At 40.4% G+C, this 22,778-nt stretch overlaps 1 protein-coding gene across 4 annotated transcripts in view; it reads right to left on the minus strand.

Annotated features, from left to right (window-relative positions):
• Positions 1-22,778, minus strand: part of ARID5B (AT-rich interaction domain 5B) — a 406,103-nt gene that overhangs the window by 7,754 nt on the left and 375,571 nt on the right. For all 4 annotated transcript variants that reach the window (XM_073596260.1, XM_073596262.1, XM_073596261.1 and 1 more), the window contains one exon: positions 5,688-5,877. In XM_073596260.1, the coding sequence (XP_073452361.1) occupies positions 5,688-5,877 (190 nt within the window). The remainder of the gene's footprint in view (positions 1-5,687; positions 5,878-22,778) is intronic.

Below are 22,778 nucleotides of genomic sequence, written 5' to 3' on the forward strand. Positions count from 1 at the left end.
GCTATGTAATATATTTTGTCATGAGTGGAATTCTATTGGGCTTCTAACTGCAAAACCGTAGTGGAAAATTTAAGTTTATGGAATATGAGGCCCTAAACAATAAAACATAATTTCTCATTAGTTGCTAGGAGTTATCGTACAGTAGTTTGCCTTTACTGTGACCTGCCTGTCTGTGGACCAAACACTACAGCATATTTGGGTTCTACATAGAGAAAATCCCTGGAATTGTAGCCAACGTAACAAAAATATGGGGTCTGTAATTAGCATGACAAACACTTCAAATTATTTTTTTATATTAAGAAATTCTGAGTCTGTGTGCCTAAATAAATCAGACAGCAATGAAACCTTTTGTTGTGCAACATCTCAAGTATTATTGTCCTTCCTTAAACAAATGTTTGTGGAGCTGCTTAACCTGAACCTATATTTATCTTTGCTGCTTAAGACTGTCATTACTTACTATACATCTACAATTTTTCTCAGACGCTCCTTTGAGCAATCAAGAATAACCTACTTAAGATGGAGTTTTAAGAACATGATGAACTTTAGAATAAAGAATGCAGCTTTTAAAGATTTATCTTCTCCATCTGTATTCAATGTTCTGAAGCAAATTAAACATCCCCTTCACTATTCACATGCTAAGAAAACATCCTATGTTCAGCACAAATGTTTCATGCCCATGAAAGGAATTGCTATCTCTTCACAAGCATGCACACGATCACATGATTATCCTCCTTTAGAAAAGATTTCATTCACGTTAAAATGAGAACACTCAACTTGGTAATAAAGTAAATATCAGAGTTTCATCTTTCCTTTCAAGTCTGACAACACAATTGTTCAAGGGTGTATATACATTATGTGTATATGCTCCTCTTTTTTTGCATTTTTCAATTAGCTGTGTTTCTAAGCGTTACACCAAAATTGCACAGGAATGCATGCTGTGTTCCTGTGCAATGTGATTTTCAGACCAGTCATTTGAATAGGTTGAAAGGGCGTTGGACGGCACCAAAAGTAGTGCATGCACTAATTTTGACCATTTGACCTCCAGAAGATTTACCCTCTTCGTGACCAGGCCATTTTTTGCAATACAGCACTGCGTTACTTTAACTGACAACTGCGTGGTCATGCAATGCTGTACCAAAATAAAATTTGTATTTTTTTCCCCTACAGATAGAGCTTTCTGTTGGTGGTATGTGATCGCCACTGGGTTTTTTGCGCTATAAACAAAACAAGTTAAAGAAAAGCTGAATGCTGATGGTAAAGAAATATAGGAGGGAATGCTCACATCCCTAAATTTAGACAGGCTACAAAGAAAAAGCTCTGGTGGGACTTTGAAAGGCATATACTCCAAAATGATCAAATGATTTATAAAAAGATATCTATTTTATTTAAAGTTGTTAAAACAGGAAATTCAAAATGTATGGTTACAACACTACAATCAATGCGGGTGCAGTATGGTATACAGTAACTAGAACACATAACCACTTGCTCTGTGTAGTGGAACACACAAGTACAGAGTATATCCAACGCGTTTTGAGGTACAGCTTTATTCCTCTTCTTCAGGGTTGAGTGGTTATGGGTAAAAACAATAATATCTATAATTAACAGAGACAGAAATATACAAAGATATTTACAATAGCAAAATTGTAAATTAAGGAAATATTCTAAACAACTGCATCAGTTAAAAACAAGGATTTTTGCCGCCATGTATCCACCAAGAGTCCAAAGGGTGAGGGAGGTCCAGCCCAAAGCACTCACTATGTATATCTATAGTTTTATATACAATTTTGCTATTGTAAAGATCTTTGTATATTTCTGTCTGTTATCTATAGATATTATTATTTTACCCATAACCACTCACCCCTGAAGAAGAGGAATAAAGTTATATCTCAAAACACGTTGGGTATACTCGGTGTAGTGGAACACACAAGTGGTTATATGTGTTCCAATTACTGTGTACCATACTGCTCCCGCATTAATTGTAGTGTTTTAACCATACATTTTGAATTTCCTGTTTTTAACCATTTCAAATATATATCTTTTTATATATAATTTTTGATTATTTTGGAGTATATGCCCTTCAAAGTTCCACCAGAGGGTTTTCTTTGTAGCTTGTATATAAAAAAAAAAAGAAAATTTGGGGGAAAAAAAATTCTGCTATAAAAACATATCCAATCAAAAATTACAAAAAAAAAAATCTAATTTCTTCATAAATTTAGGCCAATATGTATTGTGCTACATGCTTTTAGTAAAAAATAAATAAAAATATCCCAATAAGTGTATATTGATTGGTTTACGGGAATGTTATAGCATCTACAAACTATGGGATATATTTATGGAATGTTTATTTTTTTTTTATACTAGTATTGGCAGCAATCAGCGATGCATAGCAGTACTGAATTGGTGCCTGCTGCAATATCGGACACTTTACGGGGGACCAGTGTTACTAATACGGTGCTCAGTACTAAAAATATGCACTGTCACTGTACTGACACTGGCTGGGAAGGGGTTAAACATCTAGGGTGATCAACAGGTTAACTGTGTGCCTTGCCAGTGTTTTTGGGACATTTGTGTGCTGCTTTGCAGGGACACAACATCCATCCCTTCCCCCGTCAGAACTGAGATCTGCCTTGTTTACATAGACAGATCTCCATTCTGTGTGTTTTGTCGACGATCGGTGGGTGCCGGTGGACATCCAGTGCCTGGCACCTGCAGATAGGCCTCTGCTGCGATTAATAACAGCAGAAGCGGCCCGCCGGCAGCATATGCGTGCCCCATGTAGGCAAAGTGCAGAATGACATACAGGAATGCCGCCCTGTAGCAGTAAATCTGCTATAGTGCGGTTCAGAACTGGTTAAAAACACACTGTAACCGGATCACATAGTACTGCGATACCATGTGATCTGGTGCAGGCAAACAAATTGTGTTTGTGATCTGCATTGGAGGTGTCATTAGGATTACATTGACACCTGCAGTAGATTGTACACACCCCAATGTATTTTGAATGTAGTGCACAAAATGTTTCCCACACTCTGTTCTGGTGTGAACAGGCCCTAAAACAGGTGGGTCAGTTAGCAGCTGTCTCATTTTCCTCCGAAAACTTGCATATAAAGGTTCCAAAAAGTCTGATAGTTGGTTCTGGAACCACAAGTACATTCGTCAAAATCCTACTGAATTATTTCATACATTAATTGGAACAGAATATTAAAAAAACAGCATATACAGCTTCATCATCAGCAAAGTGGGACTGTGTTCAGTGACAGAAATGTGCAAATACTTAGAAAAGATACTACAAAAATAAATACATATTTAAGACTGCTACTGAAAGGTTTAAAAGGTTTTAACCAGAGATCTTCTTTAAACATCATTACAGTGCATGGTGTTTGGATGAATTATCCCTTACAGAAGTCTGTTCTCTTTTCTGTAAATAAGACTTAAACCAAGATCCATAAACAAGATTTGTCCTTTCTTTTCAGAAATGATTTTTCTTTAACTTTTCTCATTCATATTGAGAGCACAGCCTGTACTTGGCTGTATACTGCTTAACCGCTATGCTATTTATTTTTTGTACAAAATGTATTGTCATTTTCTATCAAATATAATGAAAAAAGAAAACTCATAATATAACACTGGCTGTCTCCTACTGTTTAACAGTTGATGCTACAGGCCACTTTTGCCAACAGAGAGACTACTGAGGCCTATAAAAGCTTGGTTAAGAGTAACTGCCCATAGCAATCAGATTATGTAAAGGGAATTTCTGAAGAGCAAGCCATCACTTTAGCCCCCCCCCCCCCTCCCCCAACTACTGTATATTGCAGCCTACAACCTAGCACCGTTGGTCCTTAACTATAAGTGAATCTTGGTGGAAAAAAAATATGACCCATTATACACATCTACATGACAACGCATGCTGGCCAGGGCTCCCAATGTGCTTTGTTGCAGATCACTACCTTACAAATCATAAATGGTAACTTTCCCGCCCTCCTTCAAAAAAATTGCCAGAAATCTTTTAAGCTTTCCAGCTACAGTATCTCACAAAATTGAATACACCCCTCACATTTTTGTAAATATTTTATTATATATTTTCATGTGACAACACTTAAGAAAGTACATGTTTATACAAGCTGTACACTCACTACTTTACATTGTAGCACGGTGTAAATTTGCTATCCTCAAAATAACTCAACACACAGCCATTAATGTCTAAACCGCTGGCAACAAAAGTGAGTACACCCCTAAGTGAAAATGTCCAAATTGGGCCCAACGTGTTAATATTTTGTGTGGCCACCATTATTTTCCATCACTGCCCCTTGGGCATGGAGTTCACCAGAGCTTCACAGGTTGCCACTGGAGTCCTCTTCCACTCCTCCATGAGGACATCACGCAGCTGGTGGTTGTTAGAGACCTTGTGCTCCTCCACCTTCGGTTTAAGGATGCCCCACAGATGCTCAATAGGGTTTAGGTCTGGAGACATGCTTGGCCAGTCTATCACCTTTAGCAAGGCAGTGGTTGTCTTAGAGGTCTGTTTGGGGTCATTATGTTGGAATACTGCCCTGCAGTCCAGTCTCTGAAGGAAGGGGATCATGCTCTGCTTCAGTATGTCACAGTACATGTTGCCATTCATGGTTCCCTCAATGAACTGTAGCTCCCCAGTGCCGGCAGCACTCATGCAGCCCCAGACCATGACACTCCCACCACCATGTTTGACTGTAGGCAAGACACACTTGTCTTTGTACTCCTCACCTGGCTGCCGCCACACATGCTTCACACCATCTGAACCAAATGAGTATATCTTGGTATCATCAGACCACAGGACATGGTTCCAGTAATCTATGTCCTCAGTCTGCTTGTCTTTAGCAAACTGCGGGCTTTCTTGTACATCATCTTTAGAAGAGGCTTCCTTCTGGGATGACAGCCATGCAGACCAATTTGATGCGGTGTATGGTCTGAGCACTGACAGGCTGACTGCCCCACCCCTTCAACCTCTGCAGCAATGCTGGCAGCACTCATACATCTATTTCCCAAAGATAACCTCTGGATATGATGCTGAGCACATGCACTCAACTTCTTCGGTTGACCATGGTGAGGCCTGTTCTGAATGGAACCTATCCTGTGCTGCAGCTCAGTTTCAGGGTCTTGGCAATCTTCTTAAAGCTTAGGCCATCTTTATGTAGAGCAACAATTCTTTTTTTCAAATCCTCAGAGAGTGCTTTGCCATGAGGTGCCATGTAGAACAAATTTAACGCACCTGCTCCCCATTCACACCTGAGACCTTGTAACACTAACGAGTCACATGACGCCAGGGAGGGAAAATGGCTAATTGGGCCCAATTTGACATTTTTTCTTAAGGGGTGTACTCACTTTTGTTCCCAGCGGTTTAGACATTAATGGCTGTGTGTTGAGTTATTTTGCGGGAACAGCAAATTTATACTGTTATACAAACTGTACACTCACTACTGTACATTGTAGCAAAGTATAATTTCTTTAGTGTTGTCACATTAAAAGATATAATAAAATATTTACAAAAATGTGAGGGGTGTTCTCACTTTTGTGAGATACTGTATCCCGATTGATTGCCCTAATTTCCCCAACAGCTGCACAGTTTTGTCAGGATCAGCACAAACAATTTTGAATCTCTCCCACAATGCCACCTGCTTGTTATTTATATGATTAAGGGAATCAATAGTTACCTCTTCTTCCTCAGCTCTACCAGCAGCATTCTTTTCCTTCTTTGAACTTTCTTGCTTAACCCCTTTTTTGCTGCAAATTTTGTTTTTTGCCTCCACTTCTGGAGAATTGGTATCAGGTTTCCGAGGCTTCACAGGAGGTAGTGGCTTGTCCTCTTCTCCTTTGAGAAACCTTTCATACGGCAGTATTAACCTATAGATTTAAGAAAGAACATTAGTTACTTATTTATATTTGTGAAGAGTTATTGAACGTACTCTTCAAAGTATTTTTATATCCTGTAATCTCACAGTGGTTATATTGAATACAAATTTATTTAGAAATGTTCAGTATTTCTCTTCACAGGAAAACCAAATACAAACTGGATGTATGCATTTTTTAAGAGGATAGCTTGTGTTTGGACCACTGACACATGTAGGCTGATTTACTTAAAGAGTAACTCCACTTTTGTTGAGAAAAAAAAAAAAAAAAACATTCCCTTCTGGGTGATCCATGTACATTGCACGAAATTATAACAACCTTTGTTGCAGATTCCTACCTTTTGTTGTTCTGAAGTAGTACCTGTATGTTCCTCTGAGCCTCCTCTGAGTGATGAGTGGGTCTAATGGGAGTGGTTTCATATTTATCCCAGCAGGTGTGCACCTTCAGGGCTCTAATGAGGAAATCTGCTGGGCCTGCATTCCGTTAGACATGTTCCTACTGGAAGTGTCTCCCCAAAAATGACATTTTTGTTGCAGGGGGTGCCTGAAATTTGACTTGTATCTTAGGCAGACTAGGAAAATTGGTGAGCCAATCACACAAGCAGGAAATTGTTTCTGGGGGTGGCCAGTACACACTCTGTGTACAGAACAACTCCAGGTAGCCATATTGCAATGTATTCTCAGAACATTACAGTGGCTGCAGATTGAAGAGAAAATGTAATTTTTAAGAACAGTTGACAATATGACTTGTGCCACAATTGTATACGCTATATTATTTTTTCTTTAATTTTTTTCCCACGAAAGTGGAGTCCCCTTTAAGAAGTTGAGACTCTGTACTCACTTCAAAGTAGAATTTACTTCTATTATTAAAACATGCGAAAAAAATTCCTGTTTAATTTATGTACACGATTGGGTATTCAAGGTGAACAAAGCTACAATGCATTTAGATAAGATTCTCAACTCCCGTAGCAAATCAACCCATAGTATTGAACCAATTAATCAGACTCACTTTGCAAATTGCATGTGCCACTCTACAGCATCTGACCAAAGTGTTGGCAGATATAGACTGCAAAGGCCTCTTAATAAATAGGCCGTTTTGGCACTTTTCTTTGATCAACCATACTGTATTGTGTCACCTACCAGAAGTTCATCAGTCGGAAATGCTCATATAACTGTATCCACAAGCACATCTGTTCATTTGTCTTTCTTGTTGGATCCCACCAAGCACAACCCCAATCATTAATTTTCTGCGCTCATCAGCGCCAATGGAATCACTCCTTGTTCTATCACCAATGCAACCCATACTGCCCATGTTACATCACCAGGATAGGTGCTCTTTCTGTTGTTAACACCAGTTAATCAAATTCTATGCAACATCCCGTGACGAGGTAAACATTCTTTTGATTTGGTCCTACTACAATAATCCCTCCTCATTCATGAACACCTGGAAGCCTAAGTGACTTCACCTGTACTATATTTAAGCCCCATACACATGGGCCGAATGTCGGGAGTCATTGGCCGGTAAAAAAAAAAAAGAAAGAAAGAAAAGTCCAACATTTGGTCCGTGTGTTGGTCTGTCCGACAAAAGCCGGCTTTTGTCGGACGAGCATGCTGGAAGACCAGCAGCTGACCGAATCCCGATCAGTGCTCTCCACCAATGGCTGAGAGCAGATCAGAGTATTCTAGTGGGGGGGGGGGGGGGGGGGGCAGTCCCACCGTCACAACACAACAGCTCAGCGAGGAGAGATCGCTGCACTAACTTTGCATAGTTAGTACAGTGGCTCTGACCAGAGCTGACAGTTTTTTTTTCAACCTGCTGGGTTTAACGAAAAGGCTCAGTAGCTTAAGGGGATTCTTTTTCTTTTAGAACCCTGTGTATTAAATCTGCATTGAAATAATTATAGTTGACTCTGAACTCTTTTTCCCATGCAGAGATAAATTTGAAAAGAAAGATAGGCTGATGGGGACATCACAGATGGGGCTTGTCAAGAGACATGGTTTGGCATACCAATCCGCTTCTGAAAATGCTAGCTATTTCTGAGTTAAAAAATTCCAAGTACAAGTAGGCAGCAAGTGGAGTCAAGACTTTTCTTCTCCATTCTTATATCAGGTCAGTAGCTGAGAAATGACTAAAGCCAAAGGATTAGCATGACAAAAAGACAAGTTGCATTTTTGGGTACGGAGCCTACACATCAAATAAAACAGGTTTTGACCTCTTCTCGGATATCCTAAAATGAAGCCCAAAGTATTATAAAAATATGCCTTTTAGTATTTCAGATACATCACTGTAATCCATAAAACAAAAACATCTGACAATAATATAATATGTTTTCTTGCATCATCAGCCAAAACACAAGCAATAGAAAACTGTACAAACACCACAATAATGTGCTGATCAGAATTAAACTTTTTTTTTCTTTCTTTTACAGGCAACTGAAATCTCTGACAAATAGATGACACATCAATGTTCTTTTTTATAATCTGTTTTGCAGTGCTTAGTTCTTGATCTTAAAGGAGAACATAAATGTGTTATAATTAGGAGAGATGGATTATATTACATTCTCAGTTTCAACTTCAATGATGATCTCTCTCTCTTTTTCTTCTGTCTCCAAATGCATTTGGCATGATTAATGACTCATTGTAGGATTAATGCACAACTCAGCGACTTCAAAATATGAATGCTGCTATAGAGAACATTCTGTTGTTTTAAAGACAAATTAATTTAGTTGAAGTAAAGCTTTACCATGTTAGCCATCTCTTTGGAAGTGTAGTTTTGCTTAAAGTAAATGTCTAGGCAATATATATAAGTGCATGGATAGCCCAACATCATTATCATTCATTTTTTCTAATTTTTAAAATTGTTTTAATCAAATCATGCAATTTCTATGCCTTTACTTGCCACCACCTGCAGGGCCAGTGGGCAGACACTTCCACCACACTAGTCACAAGAAGGTGGTGCTCTTCTCCCTGCTATAACACTCAGTTGACATGAGGAAGTGCTGCAAGGGAAGAGTGACTTTTTTTGTTTAACGTAAGGAAAGGCTTTTGCAATGTTGTGACACCTAAAAAAAATGCTGCAGGAAACAGCATACTGGCAGGATCAACAAGTAATAAGTTGGAGATGGAAGGGGAACAAACAGGTGATTGTATGAAAAACAGAATGAAAACACAATTCTGTCATTGCATTCTGTTTAGAAAGTAGCCCATTTCTTTTCTATGTTATTTTTTTCTGTTACCTACTGTTTTAGCTTTATTTTTTTTTTTTTTTAAAGTTTATTTTCTGTAGATACCATAAAAACTTGGTAAATACACAAGGTATTTATTTTTTCTTGAAAGGAAACATTACTAGCACTAATTACAAACTGACACTGCTGAAACACCTTGCTCATAAGTCTCAGGTAGCAATACATTTCCTGGAATCCTTGAAATATATATTACAGAGGAGGTCCACCCACCGCTGCAAAAATTAAAAGCCAGCAGCTAAACATAACTGCAGCTGCTGACTTTTAACAATAGGACACTTATCTGTCCTGGAGTCCAGCGATGTCAGCACCGCAGCTGATGTTTCCATCAGCTGTGGGGTGCTGCTGCCGCCATTGTGAGTAAGTGAACCCAGCAGTGTAGCATTACGGCTTCACGCCAGGTCCCTAATGTGCATGCGCGAGGCTCCGCTGCGCTCTCCTACTGGCCCGGCGGCGAGAAAAGGAGGGAGCTGAGTTGCTGGCGTAAATTGCAGCGGCCTAGACTCCCGGAAGTGGGGACAGGATACCTGTCAAAGACAGCTATCTGCTCCCCCCCCCAGGTGCCAAATGTGGCACCAGAGGGGGGAGGAGACAAACGAGCGGAAGTTCCACTTTTGAGTGGAACTCTGCTTTAAAGTGTATGCCTAGGGCAAAAGAAAAGAACATCTCTGTCATACATGCACATTCCCCCATGTTTGTCTCTTTAAAAGTCTGCAGTACAGAAGTAATCTGTTTACCTGCTGGAAATACGGTGTGGTCATAACTTCCTGTTTGAGCTGACAACGCTGCCGCTGCTACACTGAAATCCTAATCAGTGGTGTTGTCAGCCCTGCCCAATTCTACTCTGCTGGGCTACAGAACACCTCCCCATTATGTTATGGAGATCAGGAGTGTGAGGCTCGCTCTAGTTTAGCAGAGGACAACTGAACAGTCAAACACATTTTTGGGATTTCAGTGCAGCAGAGGCAGCATTTTTCACCACAGGAGGAGTTAGGAGCTTACTGAATTTGATGCAATTCAACAAGTACTTTCTGTGTATGCAGCATGTAAGAGTCAAAACATGGCGGAAATGTGCTTGCACTGCAGAGATGTACCAAATATGTTTTTTTTTTTTTACCCGGACATACACTTTAAAAGGGTATCTATGCTAGGTTTAGGACCCTTAGCTCATTCTCTGTGAAGCTAAACACGTGCTTTGCTGCCTCAAGATCTACATACAACTAAGGTCAGAGAATGGTCATTTTGAAGGCTTTTTACAAATATATGTAACATTTAGTGGTTTTAAGGCAGCTACATAATCCTGCTAGAGCAGAATCCTGAGGTCCTTAATAGCTTTGCATGGGGCCAGTAACAAGAAGTTATATTCCTGCTTTATGTTACAGAGAAAATAAAAAAAACTTTATTGACAAAACATGCGTTATTCCACACACATACTGTAGGCACATTTTGGAGTGGTTTGAATTGTAGGATCAATGTTTTAGAGCAGCTCAGTGTAACAAAACAGTATCTTAGGACAGCAAGCTCCGAAAATAAAAATTCATTAACAGAGCATGCTCTGACATCGCATGTGCTAAGAGACGAGAATAATGTTCTCTAGCCCAAGGATTGGCAGCCCGCCAGTAATGAAGCTAAACAGAGCCCATGGGGAATATTCATCCTCAGATCCCATTACAAACTGAGTTTAAACATGTTACAGCTGCTGAAATTGTAAACTGTTCTCTCTATGAAGGCTTACCAAAATAATATATGGCTGCCAAAGACCTGCCTCCTGCTGCAATATTACAGCTAATGTTTACATAATAAAGAGGGGGAAAAAGGCAGAATATGGCAGATGATTACGCTAACTGTGCTGCTGCCAGAAAGGATATAATGCAATCTAAGGGACCATTTCCAGTGCAGAGCTGATACGTTGCTACACATTCTCCGAGAACTGTATAGATGTCATTTTCATAAGAATAGAACCCAAGAAGTTATAGGGAGTTCTTTTCTCTGTAAGCACACAGTGCAAACAAACAACCCACACAGACACTTAAGGGACTATTTACACTGAATAGCACACACACTTGCTGGTGTGTGCTTTGTTGTTAACACAAATTGCATTGGTTTATTTTATGCAACATGCCCAATTTTATCAGTGTACGCCGATCCAGTGCATTCATGTGAACTAAAGCCGTAGGACAAAAGGCAAATTACTCTGTTCTTGTGTTGGGCAAGGCTGTTGATGTAAACAAGCGCTCAACTATGGCCAAACCAAAATAAATGCTTGCCAGCTACCATGGGCTAATGTACTTTGCACCCAGTGCTATTGTGTGGCCCCACTACAAAGTGAAATGATGGAATTACACTTCTGATGAATGTTCCAATGCAGGAATCACTAAATGGCAAAGTGCAGTCTGGACCCTGTCCAAGTGACGGTCCTGTCCGGACCAAGGACCACGGCCCCCTACTTAGTGAGGGGGCAGGAAACAGGAGGTGTTGCATATAGACAGAGAGCGAGAATCACCCGCTTGTTAACATAATAGGTTGGGCAGCTGCCACTCTTTGCCAAGAACTGCAGCACCTCCCACCCCCTGCTCTGCTGTGAGGATGATAGTGGCAGCTGGGCAGGAGACCGGGAAGAGGACACCCAGGCTGATCAATGCCTTTGACCTGTCAATGGTAGGACTGTGCATAGGAGGCTTCCATTGAAAGGGGGACTGCAACCTAAAAGGGCATTGTGATGTGAAAGGGACTGTGATATACAGAGGGATTGTAGGCACTCATGTTAAGAGTTGTGTGATGTGAAGGGGGGAGCTAAGGACACTGATGTTAAAAGGAGACTGAGATGTAAAGGGTAGGCTGAAGCCACTGATGTACAGGGGAAACTGATGTGTTATAGCGCAAAAATTTGTATCAGACCTCTGCAGGAAGAAAATTTTACTGACTGGACCTCTGTAAATCTTAATTCAAGACCACTGTTCTAAATAATAAACACAGTTTGAGAGAATTACAGTATCTCTCAGTAGATCACCATTTCTATGGCCTGTGGGGGGGAATGAGGACACAGCCTACTGCAATGAAGGCTCACCAATGCCATCTTCAAAAAAAAGTCTGGTGATTCATACCATCAAAACTTGAAAACTATATATTGGGTTGCATTGGACATGTGCTTTGCCAACATCAGTAACAAAAAAGATGTGGTTCAATGTAGGGACTTTAATAGGTATACTTACCTTGCCCGTCTCTCCTCCACCCCGTCCCACCCGACTTCACTGACTCATACATGAACACTATCTTTTTCCCATATGATGGTACTCGTGGCTGGAGTTTGGATGATCCTGCAGGATGAGTGAAGTGTCATGTATTCCCCTATATCCAGTGGTACAGGTATTTCTGCAAACTTCAGAGACAGTGAGGGAGAGGATGTAATGTAATCCTCTTAAGGATGTGTTTGTAAAGTGAAGCTGTTATATACATAGAGATAAGCCTGTCATACAGCACTGACCCTGGTGCATGGTAAAAACCAGATAAAAGTGTATATGCTCCAGTGAAATGTCTCATAAATTAATTACTTTGGTACTACTTAGCAAGAAGATGTCTCATGAGTCAATAACATTGTGTGTTTTCATAGGCCAGAGATCAAATTCTGACAACCATTTAATAGCTAACATTACAAGAAAATAGTAAAAAAAAAGTCAACAGTTAATACACATTGTGCTCAAACTGAGCTATAGCATTATGACCGCTGTGGCCTATGCGGCAGCAGAGAGCATTTAGGGCTCATTAAAGCTCTACATTCTAGCAATGCAAAAGAAAATACTTCACCCTGTTCATCTCATCTTAAATGTTTAAAACCCACAATAAGTGAAGTACATTTCACATTCCTCATTATCAGCTTAATAGGATAACTTAATTGAACATGCTCTGTAGCCTCCTGGAAAATATTTTTACATTGTAGAGCATGTATTCCAATGGAAAGATATTCAACAGCTGCAAATGTGTTACTATAAAATGGTGATAAGAGACCAGCTTTCGGAGTCATGCACTATAACTTGTATGTAAAACCAAAACTTTTCTCTTTTTTGGATAGAGTGGTGGGGGCTTAGAACCCCTTTCAGGTCTCTGTTAATTGCGGTCTGTATTTCTGTTAAGAAGAGTCACTCTCACTATTTGTGCTGATAACCATTGTGATTGGAAATTAAATTTGAGAACAGAGGAAAAAATCTTTCACTAGGGACACTAGTTTCTGTGTCAACTAAGAAGGGATTTTCCTCACTTCTTGTGGCTCTAGGACTTTAAGAATACAAAGGAGAGAGGGGGAGAGTCAGGACATTTTATAATAATAAAATAAATAATAAAGCATTTTTTTTTCTATTTGAGAAGACATTAACAGAAGAAGCAAATGCATTAAATTATTCTTAAGTCCTTTAATGCACTTACCAGGTTTACTGTCTGTTTCTTTCAAAGACTGTAGTTGTTTTGTATTCCATCTGTCAAAAAAGCACCCCCCCCCCCTCCACACACACTTCTTGCTTTAGGGTGGCTCTTTCCTCCTTAGAGAGGCCCATGGAGCCACGTCTGTGTGCATGCTCCTAGCAAGTGTCTCTACAAAAGCATGGGGTTGATTTACTAATACTGGAAAGTGCTAAATCTGGTATATCTGTGCATGGCAGCCAATCAGCTTTTAAAGCGCAGGTCCGCCCACCATTGCAAAAATGAAAAGCCAGCCGCTACACATACTGCAGCTGCTGCCTTTTAATAGACACTTACCTGTCCTGGAGTCCAGCGATGTCGGCACCGCAGATGATGTTTCCATCAGCTGTTGGGTGCTCCCGCCACCGCCGCCATTGCGGGTAAGGGAACGCGGCAGTGTAGCCTTACAGCTTCACACTGGAAACCCTACTGCGCAAGCGCGAGGCTCCGCTCCTCTCTCCTACTGGCCCGGTGGTGGAGGAGGGAGCTGAGCGGTAACGCCAATGGCCACGCCCGAGACTCCCAGAAGTGGGAACAGGGTACCTGTCAAAGACAGGTATCCACTCCCCCCTTTCCAGAAAGGTGTCAAATGTGGCACCGGGAGGGGGGGAGACAAATGAGTAGAAGTTCCACTTTTGGGTGGAACTCCGCTTTAACTTCAGCTTGTTTAAATAAGCGTTGACAAAATAATGATTGGTTTCTATGCAGAGCTGCACCAGATTTTGCACTCTACAGTTTTAGTAAACCAACCCCATGTGTACACAAGTCTACAGTGGAACACCCCTCTCCTTTCCCCTAGTAGGTTGATTGACAGCAGCCTCAGCTGAGCTGTCCAATTGACTGGTGCCCTGTGACAAGAATAGTGTGTGCTTCCCTACCTGGAAGTTCAAAGAAGCAGTACAGAGCACTGTGGAGCTGGTGCCTGTCAACACAGAGTAAGTGTGTTGCGCAAAAATGTTTAATAAACAATGTACTGCGGAACCATGTACTTGCAATAAAACATATCCTGTTCTCTTTGCATTGCTGCCTTTGTGTGAAAAACCTGGTGATCCTGCCAGTCCCTCTGCTTTCCTATTCCAAACTGACCATGGAAGCACCATCCATTCCAGTGGGAGCACAGCCTGCCTGTAATCCATTGGTCAGACTTGTGCTGACACGCTGCCCTGCACTGCTAATCACAGGGAAGATCAGTGTATTGCTGTTTCTCTGCTTCCTGCTGACATGCCCCACCCCCACAGCTTTCTAAGCCCCTTATGCAGACATCATATGATCACCTATACACACAAAATTGTTTTGCCTTGCATTTCTATTTTAAACTGAATGGGTTGTTTTACAAGGTAAGGGTTCACATATACTTTAAGTCTGCACTGGTTTTCCCTATATATATATTTGGTCAACCCCCACCCACAAAGAATAAGACATTGCCTCTTTAAACAATGTTCAGATTTCCAGCTGCTGAGGAACTACAGAACCCAGCATAGCTGGCACAATTTCAAGTTAAGTGGAAAAACCCAATTAGAACAGGCCTACTCTAAAACATTTTGCAGAACATGGAACCATTTTTTTCTGAGCTCAGCAATTGGCAGCAAAACAAAAGCAGAAATAGATTTCACACAGCTGGTCAAGGGCCTTGAGCCAAGAGCTGGAAATGTGGAATGAAATGTTTCTTGTATCGGAGGAGAGCCATGACTAAGGTAAAAACCGAAAGAAACACAAGACTTCCTTGTTTCCAGCTCCTAATTCACTGCTTCTGATGCTAAAAGCATTTGCAGCCATGTATGTATTTATAAACATGCACAAGCGTTTCTTCAAAAAACAGTGTTGTAATAAAACCTAAACATAACTTATTACTGGATGTGTCTGATACTAGTAAACTAAATAAACATCTACAGAATCATATTTGCTACATCCGCTCGATGTTGTATGTATATGATGATTGTGTGTTCATGTATATACTATCTTCTGCCTGTAAATGTCACAGCAGCATTCACTGCTGGCAGAACATTCACATTAATCCGGCATATTATTCCATCAATAATAAAGCACATATATAGTTACCTTGCTCCCCCGAGGATTACAGGGAATTCTAGAGACATATGAACAATTGCTGCTTCACAAAGGTCTGTACAATGTTCTCCATTTTTATTCAGGCATCCTGGTAATAGTACAACACAAATGCCCACAGGATGTGATCTTATCATTTGATTATGAGAGCGCTTGTGTTTTCTTCTTGCTTTTAACAGCACAAGACCTATTCTAAATGGAATTCTGGTATTTTCAAGCAATGACGCGAAACAATCTGCAGCGATCAATGAAAAGTAAACGAAACCCCTCCCCATAGATTTTACCCTAATGAAAGCTATCCATACACAAACCAGTACACGAAATAATACATAGAGACAGTATTTTTCAGTATTAGCAGATAGAAAAAGGAGTTTATAATCTTATATAGGAGTGTCAGTGATAAAACTGTTATTCTGCTATGCACTTTGATTGCTGAATATATATTTACAAAATGAAAGCTGAATGTCGGGCAGATATAAAAAGAAATACATTAATGCAGCTTGGTATACATTCTTGCATCATTACATGTATTTTTATAAGTGCAAGCAGTGTATCTTAAAGCGGAGTTCCACCCAAAAGTGGACGCTCAGCTTATATGCCTCCCCCCCCTCCAGTGCCACTTTGGCACCCTTCAGGGGGTATCTGTTTTTTGACCGGTACACGTCCCCACTTCCAAGAGATCTCGCAGTGGCGAGATCACTCGGGAAGTTCATCCCCCCTCCTCCTTCCCCCACCGCCGAGCCATTCAGAAAGCGCAGTAGCGAACCAGCTGTGAAGCCGCAAGTCTACACTGCCGGTTTCCCTTACAGGCAATGGTGGCTGCAGCACCCGAAAGCCAATGGAAACATTGGCTGAGGTGCCGACCTCGTTGGATTCCAGGACAGATACGTGTCCTAATATTAAAAGTCAGCAGCTAAAGTATATGTAGCTGCTGACTTTACATTTTTTGCCAGGGGGGGCGCGGAACTCCGCTTTAATTTTACTTTGCATCGGCCCCTTGCAGTCCCTGTACAGCAGAGCAGAAAATGGAGACAATCAGTTATGCTGTGCAAGGAGGTTGCTAAAAGGAGAAGAGACAGAGAGAGGAGCTCATTAGTCTGCTGTGGCAAGAATTATCCCCTTTGTCGCTCTCGGCAGTTAATACCACCTGCTGAACGCAACCCATTCACCTGAACTGTGGCACAGTGGTGTGGGTGTGTAGGGGGTAAAACAGGCAGGTGAGAAGGGGTGACATAGTCCCTCATCACCACCTATCAACCACTCTCTTAAGAGCAATTCACCGTGGATCACTCTTTAGAGGTCTAACACTAGTGCAAACTAGCCCTAAGTGTTACTAAAATGCAAAGAAAAATCATATCTTCTGTCCTGCTGGACAGGGCTGTGTAATTTTCAGGACTGGAAGGACAGAAATACAAATCCATTGGCAGGTAAAAACTTCTACATATGTATTTCATCTGACAGCTGGGCTCTGACTGGCCTCTGCTTTCTCTTTTCAGCAACAACTGCAGTAATGAAAGATTTCGCCAGCTCCGGATTTTTTTTTTATGTCCTGGAAATTAGGAAGACTCTGCAATACCGGAATGATTACTATTTGTAACTATAATGAGGTTTCCACTAAGATCCCTTTCACACTGAGGCAGTTTTCAGGCATTTTAGCGCTAGAAATAGCACCTATAAAATGCCTGAAAACTGCCTCCCATTTATTACAATGGGTGCTTTCACACCCGGCGGTGTGCTTGCAGGACGTTCAGAAAAGTCCTGCAAGCAGCATCTTTGGGGCGGTTTGTATACAGTGCTCCCAAAACGGCCCTGCCCATTGCAATAAATGGGCAGTACTTCCGAAGCGCTGCAACACAGGAGTTTTTAACCCCTTCTTTGGAGTTGAATGCGCCCCGCTAGCAGCCGAAAAGTGCCGCTTAAACACGCTTTAGAAAGTCAAAAGCAATTTTACCCTCGCTGGCAATTTAGTGATGTGTTAATAATATAAAGATACTGTACATTCCTTTGTAAAGGTGTCTATACTCAATGTACAGTGTAAAGAGCACAATACCCCTCTGCATAAGAACATAACGTTTTTCAATTAAATTAAGGGACACTAGAGGTCAGTCAAGCACAAAAGGCTCTCCATTACTGATCCCAAATCATTGATTTTAAACAGAATATCTGTTTCCATGAAGTGGGTGAAGCGTTCCTGCCAGTCAGTAGGCCTTAAAGATAAAGTGCCATAGCGTTAGCAGATTCCTAATTGGAACCTCATAGAGGTCTCCGCAGGAAGTTCAAAAGGTGCTGACACACTGCTCGACTGTGTCCACATAGTAAGTGACTGAAGTGTACATGTTTAACCAAGCTACATGTCAGCTACGAGACAGATGAGGTGCCTAAATGAAGAGACTTGTCGAGTGTAAAGCCACTTACAGCAACTGTGCTGAAAACTGCTGACACTGCAGAATTACTCTGTAAATCATGACAAAAGACACCGAGCCTACTATTTTTGGCTTACCACAAGATCATTTTCAATCACTTAGTCTGTCTGTATTGAAAACAACCCATGCCTATGGTTTGAAAATAATAAAATAGAAATAGATCATTGTCATTGCAGGTAGACTTCAGTCATTTTGCCTATAGCAAATATTAATTTTTCATTTTTATGTTCTCGTCTACCACATATTTAAAAATGAAAGGTGGAATATCACCGGTTGCTACAGACAACAGAGAAACTCTTCCTTGCAGTAGTATTTATGAGCTGATATGAATATATCAGTATAGCCATATCAAAACCATATTTAAGTGCGCTGTCCACAAATTTTTTTCTATCAAATCATACATGTAAACAGATATATAATAAAAACTTGATGAAATTCATAAATCATCAAAAAAAGTGCAAACAAAAAGTCCATAAAGAGCACAACAAAATGTTCAAATAAAAGTACAAACAATAGTGCTAAAGACGCAGTCCTTGGTATTGTCCTCTTTTAATGTGGAAAAAATCAGCACACCACCATAGGAAAGTTTGGGGCTTTGTGCAGGTGTCAGGCGTGATCCTGTCTACACGATATTGCACCCTTAGACCCCTTTCACACTGGGGCGGTTTGCAGGCGGTATTGCGCTAAAAATACCGCCTGCAAACCGCCCCTAAACAGCCTCCGCTGTTTGTTTAGTGTGAAAGCCCGAGGGCTTTCACACTGAAGCGGTGCGCAGGCAGGACGGTGAAAAAAGTCCTGCAAATCGCTTTTTTGGAGCGGTGAAGGAGCGGTGTATTCACCGCTCCTTCCCATTGAAATCAATGGGACAGCGCGGCTATACCGCAGCAATACCGCGGCTATAGCCGCGCTGTATGAGGGATTTTACCCTTTTCGGCCGCCAGCGGGGGTTAAAACCGCACCGCTAGCAGCCGAATACAGCTGCAAGAACGACGGTACAGCAGTGCTAAAAATAGCGCTGTTGTACCGCCGACGCCCCCACCGCCCCAGTGTGAAAGGGGCCTTACTGATGGATAAGCTGCAGAATGTAAGTCGCCAGTGAGAGAGTGATGCCTTGCCGATCCACTCAGTGAAGCAGCAAATTGGGCAAATAGGTATAGCTGTCCTGCATAGTGATTTCAAGCAAGAGATTTCTAGCCAATAACAGGACTGCAAGCATGGCCTTAGCCTAAGATGTAAGTGTTTGGGGTTGGGAGAATTTAGGCATGGTTTAGCCGCATGTTACTGGTTCAGGCAGAAGTGGAGTTGAGTAATAGGGACACTTTTGACAGCAACAAATAAGCTTAGGTTCTATTTAACATGTCTCTTTGGGCCAAACCCACTGAAAAGCGCACTGTGGTTACATTTACCAAGTTAAGCTATGCACTGCAGCTTTTCTCTCTCCTCTGTGTCCAAGTGATTGCTTTAACATTTTTATTTTTTTGCGTTGCTGCACACTATATAACATTTTTGACTAAGCATTTCTCTTAATGGTATGTCTTATTGAATACAGGGCACTTATTATAACATGAGATTCAGGACCGGAAACTTGTCTCCCCCACGTATACCCCTAGCTCTGGCACTACACCAGCAAAAAAAAAAAAAAAAAGTTGAGCTGCCTCTGTTTAAAAGTAAAAATAAAAAGTACTATACCTATAACAGTTGGGAGATACAGCTATTCCATGGTTATTTAATTGTGCCACAAACAAGCATAGACTGCACCATACAAAAATGTGTGTTTATGCCCTCTGGAGACCCCACCAAACCTCTGGCACCCCCAGACACCTCCTCATTCGTCTTCTGCCTGAGGCACAAGAGTGATCATCGATAAAAACCCATGACTCACAAACATATGATGGTACCCCAATCCAACCATTTCCATCTTTCCAGGTGATAATCCTCCTAAACTGTTTACACACATATTCTAAATATACCATCACCTTTAGATCCACCAACAATTATGTAGTAAGGAGGAATACAAATTAAATAAAATGTTTAGGTGCTCTCAAATGACATCATTTTGGCAAATCCTAATATAACCACACATGTTACAGTCTGGTTGTCGAATATTTGTTAGCTTTACAAACATCTATGCAGGGTGAATGCCCCGCTCAAACAATCCTTTCAATTCAGATCCAATCAGGTAGAACCCCGTACTGCACAGTTGTTGGCAAACATAAAATATTGTATAACCAGACTATAACATGTGGTCAGCTTGTACAATCAGATCTACAATACACAACCTGATTTTTTAAATATAGAGGTGGAGGGGCTTTGGGAGGCACTGGTGGGGCAATTGTTACGGAAAGCAGCATGAGTCAACATCTTGCACTATCTGCTCCATATCTCTAGTCCTACTGTTACTTTAGTATGTGCCCCCCCACGTAGTAATGTACACTGTGCAAAAGCCCATAGTAACCTGATTATGCTAAATTTTCAAAACTGCTGCTGTAAGTAACCCTATTAGTTTATATCATTAAATTAACCCTCTGAAAGTACAAAGTAACACTAATATTTAGCTTGCAGTATATTATCCACTATCAAAACTGCATTTATAATTTCGACACAAAAAAGGTCTTTCAACTTAAATATATAATAGTAGCTTTCCTTGATGAATAATTCTCTGTATGCGGTAATGAGTTCAGAAAACAGAGAGTGATCCGTTTTTTCAGGAAGGATAAAGTCGTTTTTGAAGCTTTTATCAAAAGCTGCTATTAAGATTAATCATTTGCAAATCCAACCTATGAAGTGACTAATATATCCAGAGTACAGTCATATGTTACAAAGAGAATCATCTATCTAGATCCAGCAGTCACATGTCTTATTCTCTTCAATAATACCAGCTTAACACTAGAGGAGTAAAAAGCAGCTGAAACAGTAGGTGGTTTGATTTCTTCTCCAATGACAAAGCTTCTTGTTTAAAATAAAACTCATGAATTTTCAAATATATATTTGTTTTGTTAGTACAACATTTGCCTGAAAATGTTTTTTGCCTTATTTCATAATAGTGTTGCTAAAGGGATGATCTTACAGAGAAAGCACAATGTACATCAACATTAATGACTACATATAAGTGGAACATTAAAAATCTGCCGACTCTGGACCTGCAATCTGTCTGTTCTTTGGACTCCTTAGTGCTAAGTTTGTTTTATTCTGGCCTTTTTTCACGTTCTTATTATAGCAAACTTTTTTAGACAAATTATGTCATGTTAAATGCTCATAATGCCAAGTACCACATCAGTTACTTTAAAGAAAATCCCCACTGTTCAATCTCTCATCTGGGTTCTTTTTATTAGCTCACTTCAGTGAGTGGAATGATGTGCCCCATCAGATTGCAAATCTACAGCGATGATGAATGTTAGTTTGTACAAATCATTCTCAGTCAAAGGAAAAAAAAAAAATATATAAAAAATACCTCCTGCAAAGACATATAAAAGCAGAACTAACGGCAAAACAACATAATTTTGGTAAATCGGTTATCCTCCAAAGTATATAGATCCTCATATGAACCGTCTGGATCAATGTGAAACCACCAGCCTGACACCATGGTTCATATGAGGACCTATATACTTTGGAGGATAACTGATATATTCCTTGATGCAAGTGTGAAGGAGAAAATACCTGTTGATCCTGCTGTTGATCCACTTTTTCAGTAATATTGACATGGATATAGCAGCTTCAAACATCCTTACTGGTTTTTGGGAGACCGAAATCCCTGGGCTTGGTGAGACCGCTTAGGTGGTCATTTAAGTCGGTAAGGAGACTACATGCTCACCTTGGGTGTAAAACTTTCCGGAGGAGGGATCTTTCTTTGCCTTTTGGTCTCTACATCTATATGATAACCTACTGGCTAACCTTCATCACTTGGATAATTGATTTTAGGACTGTGCTTCCGTTTTTTAAGTCCACCCTTTGGACTTTGCTTTAGTCTTCTTTTTCTCAGATTTTTTTCACCATATGTATTTGAGAATTTTTATCATCATTTCCATTATTTGTTTATGGTGTTAGGTCATTGTTTGTATACTTATGAACATTTTTTAAGGTTTTATTATTCATTGTATATTTAATTTTTTACTGGTTTGAGCACTGTATGCAATATTTTTAGCACTGATCACTGTAATAATGTCACTGATTCCCAAAAAAAGTGTCAGCGAGGTGTCTTATCTGTCCGTCGCAGTGTCTCAGTCCCGCTAAAAATCACTGATCACCATTACAAGTAAAAAATAAATAAAAATGCCATAAATCTATCCTCTATTTTGTAGACGTTATAACTTTTGCACAAACCAATCAATATAAAGCTTATTGGGATTTTTTTTTACCAAAAATATGTAGAACACCACATATTGGCCTAAATTGATGAAAATTTGGCAAAAAAATTTTTTATTGGATATGTTTTATAGCAGAAAGTAAAAAATATATATTTTTTTTTTTTAAATTGTCATTCTTTTTTTGTTTATAGCGCAAGAATCAAAACCGCAGAGGCGATGAAATACCACCAAAAGAAAGCTCTATTTGTGGGAAAGAAGAACATGAATTTTGTATGGGTACAGCGTCGCACGACCGTGCAACTGTTAACCACTACCGGACCGACACGCGCCGATGTACGTCCAAACTTTGAATGGGGATATCGTTGTTATGGCAGCAACTAGCTTCCATAACCCCGGTATCCCCGTTTTCGT

The sequence above is a fragment of the Aquarana catesbeiana genome, linkage group LG08, assembly GCF_042186555.1.
Source record: "Aquarana catesbeiana isolate 2022-GZ linkage group LG08, ASM4218655v1, whole genome shotgun sequence".
NCBI lineage: Eukaryota > Metazoa > Chordata > Amphibia > Anura > Ranidae > Aquarana > Aquarana catesbeiana.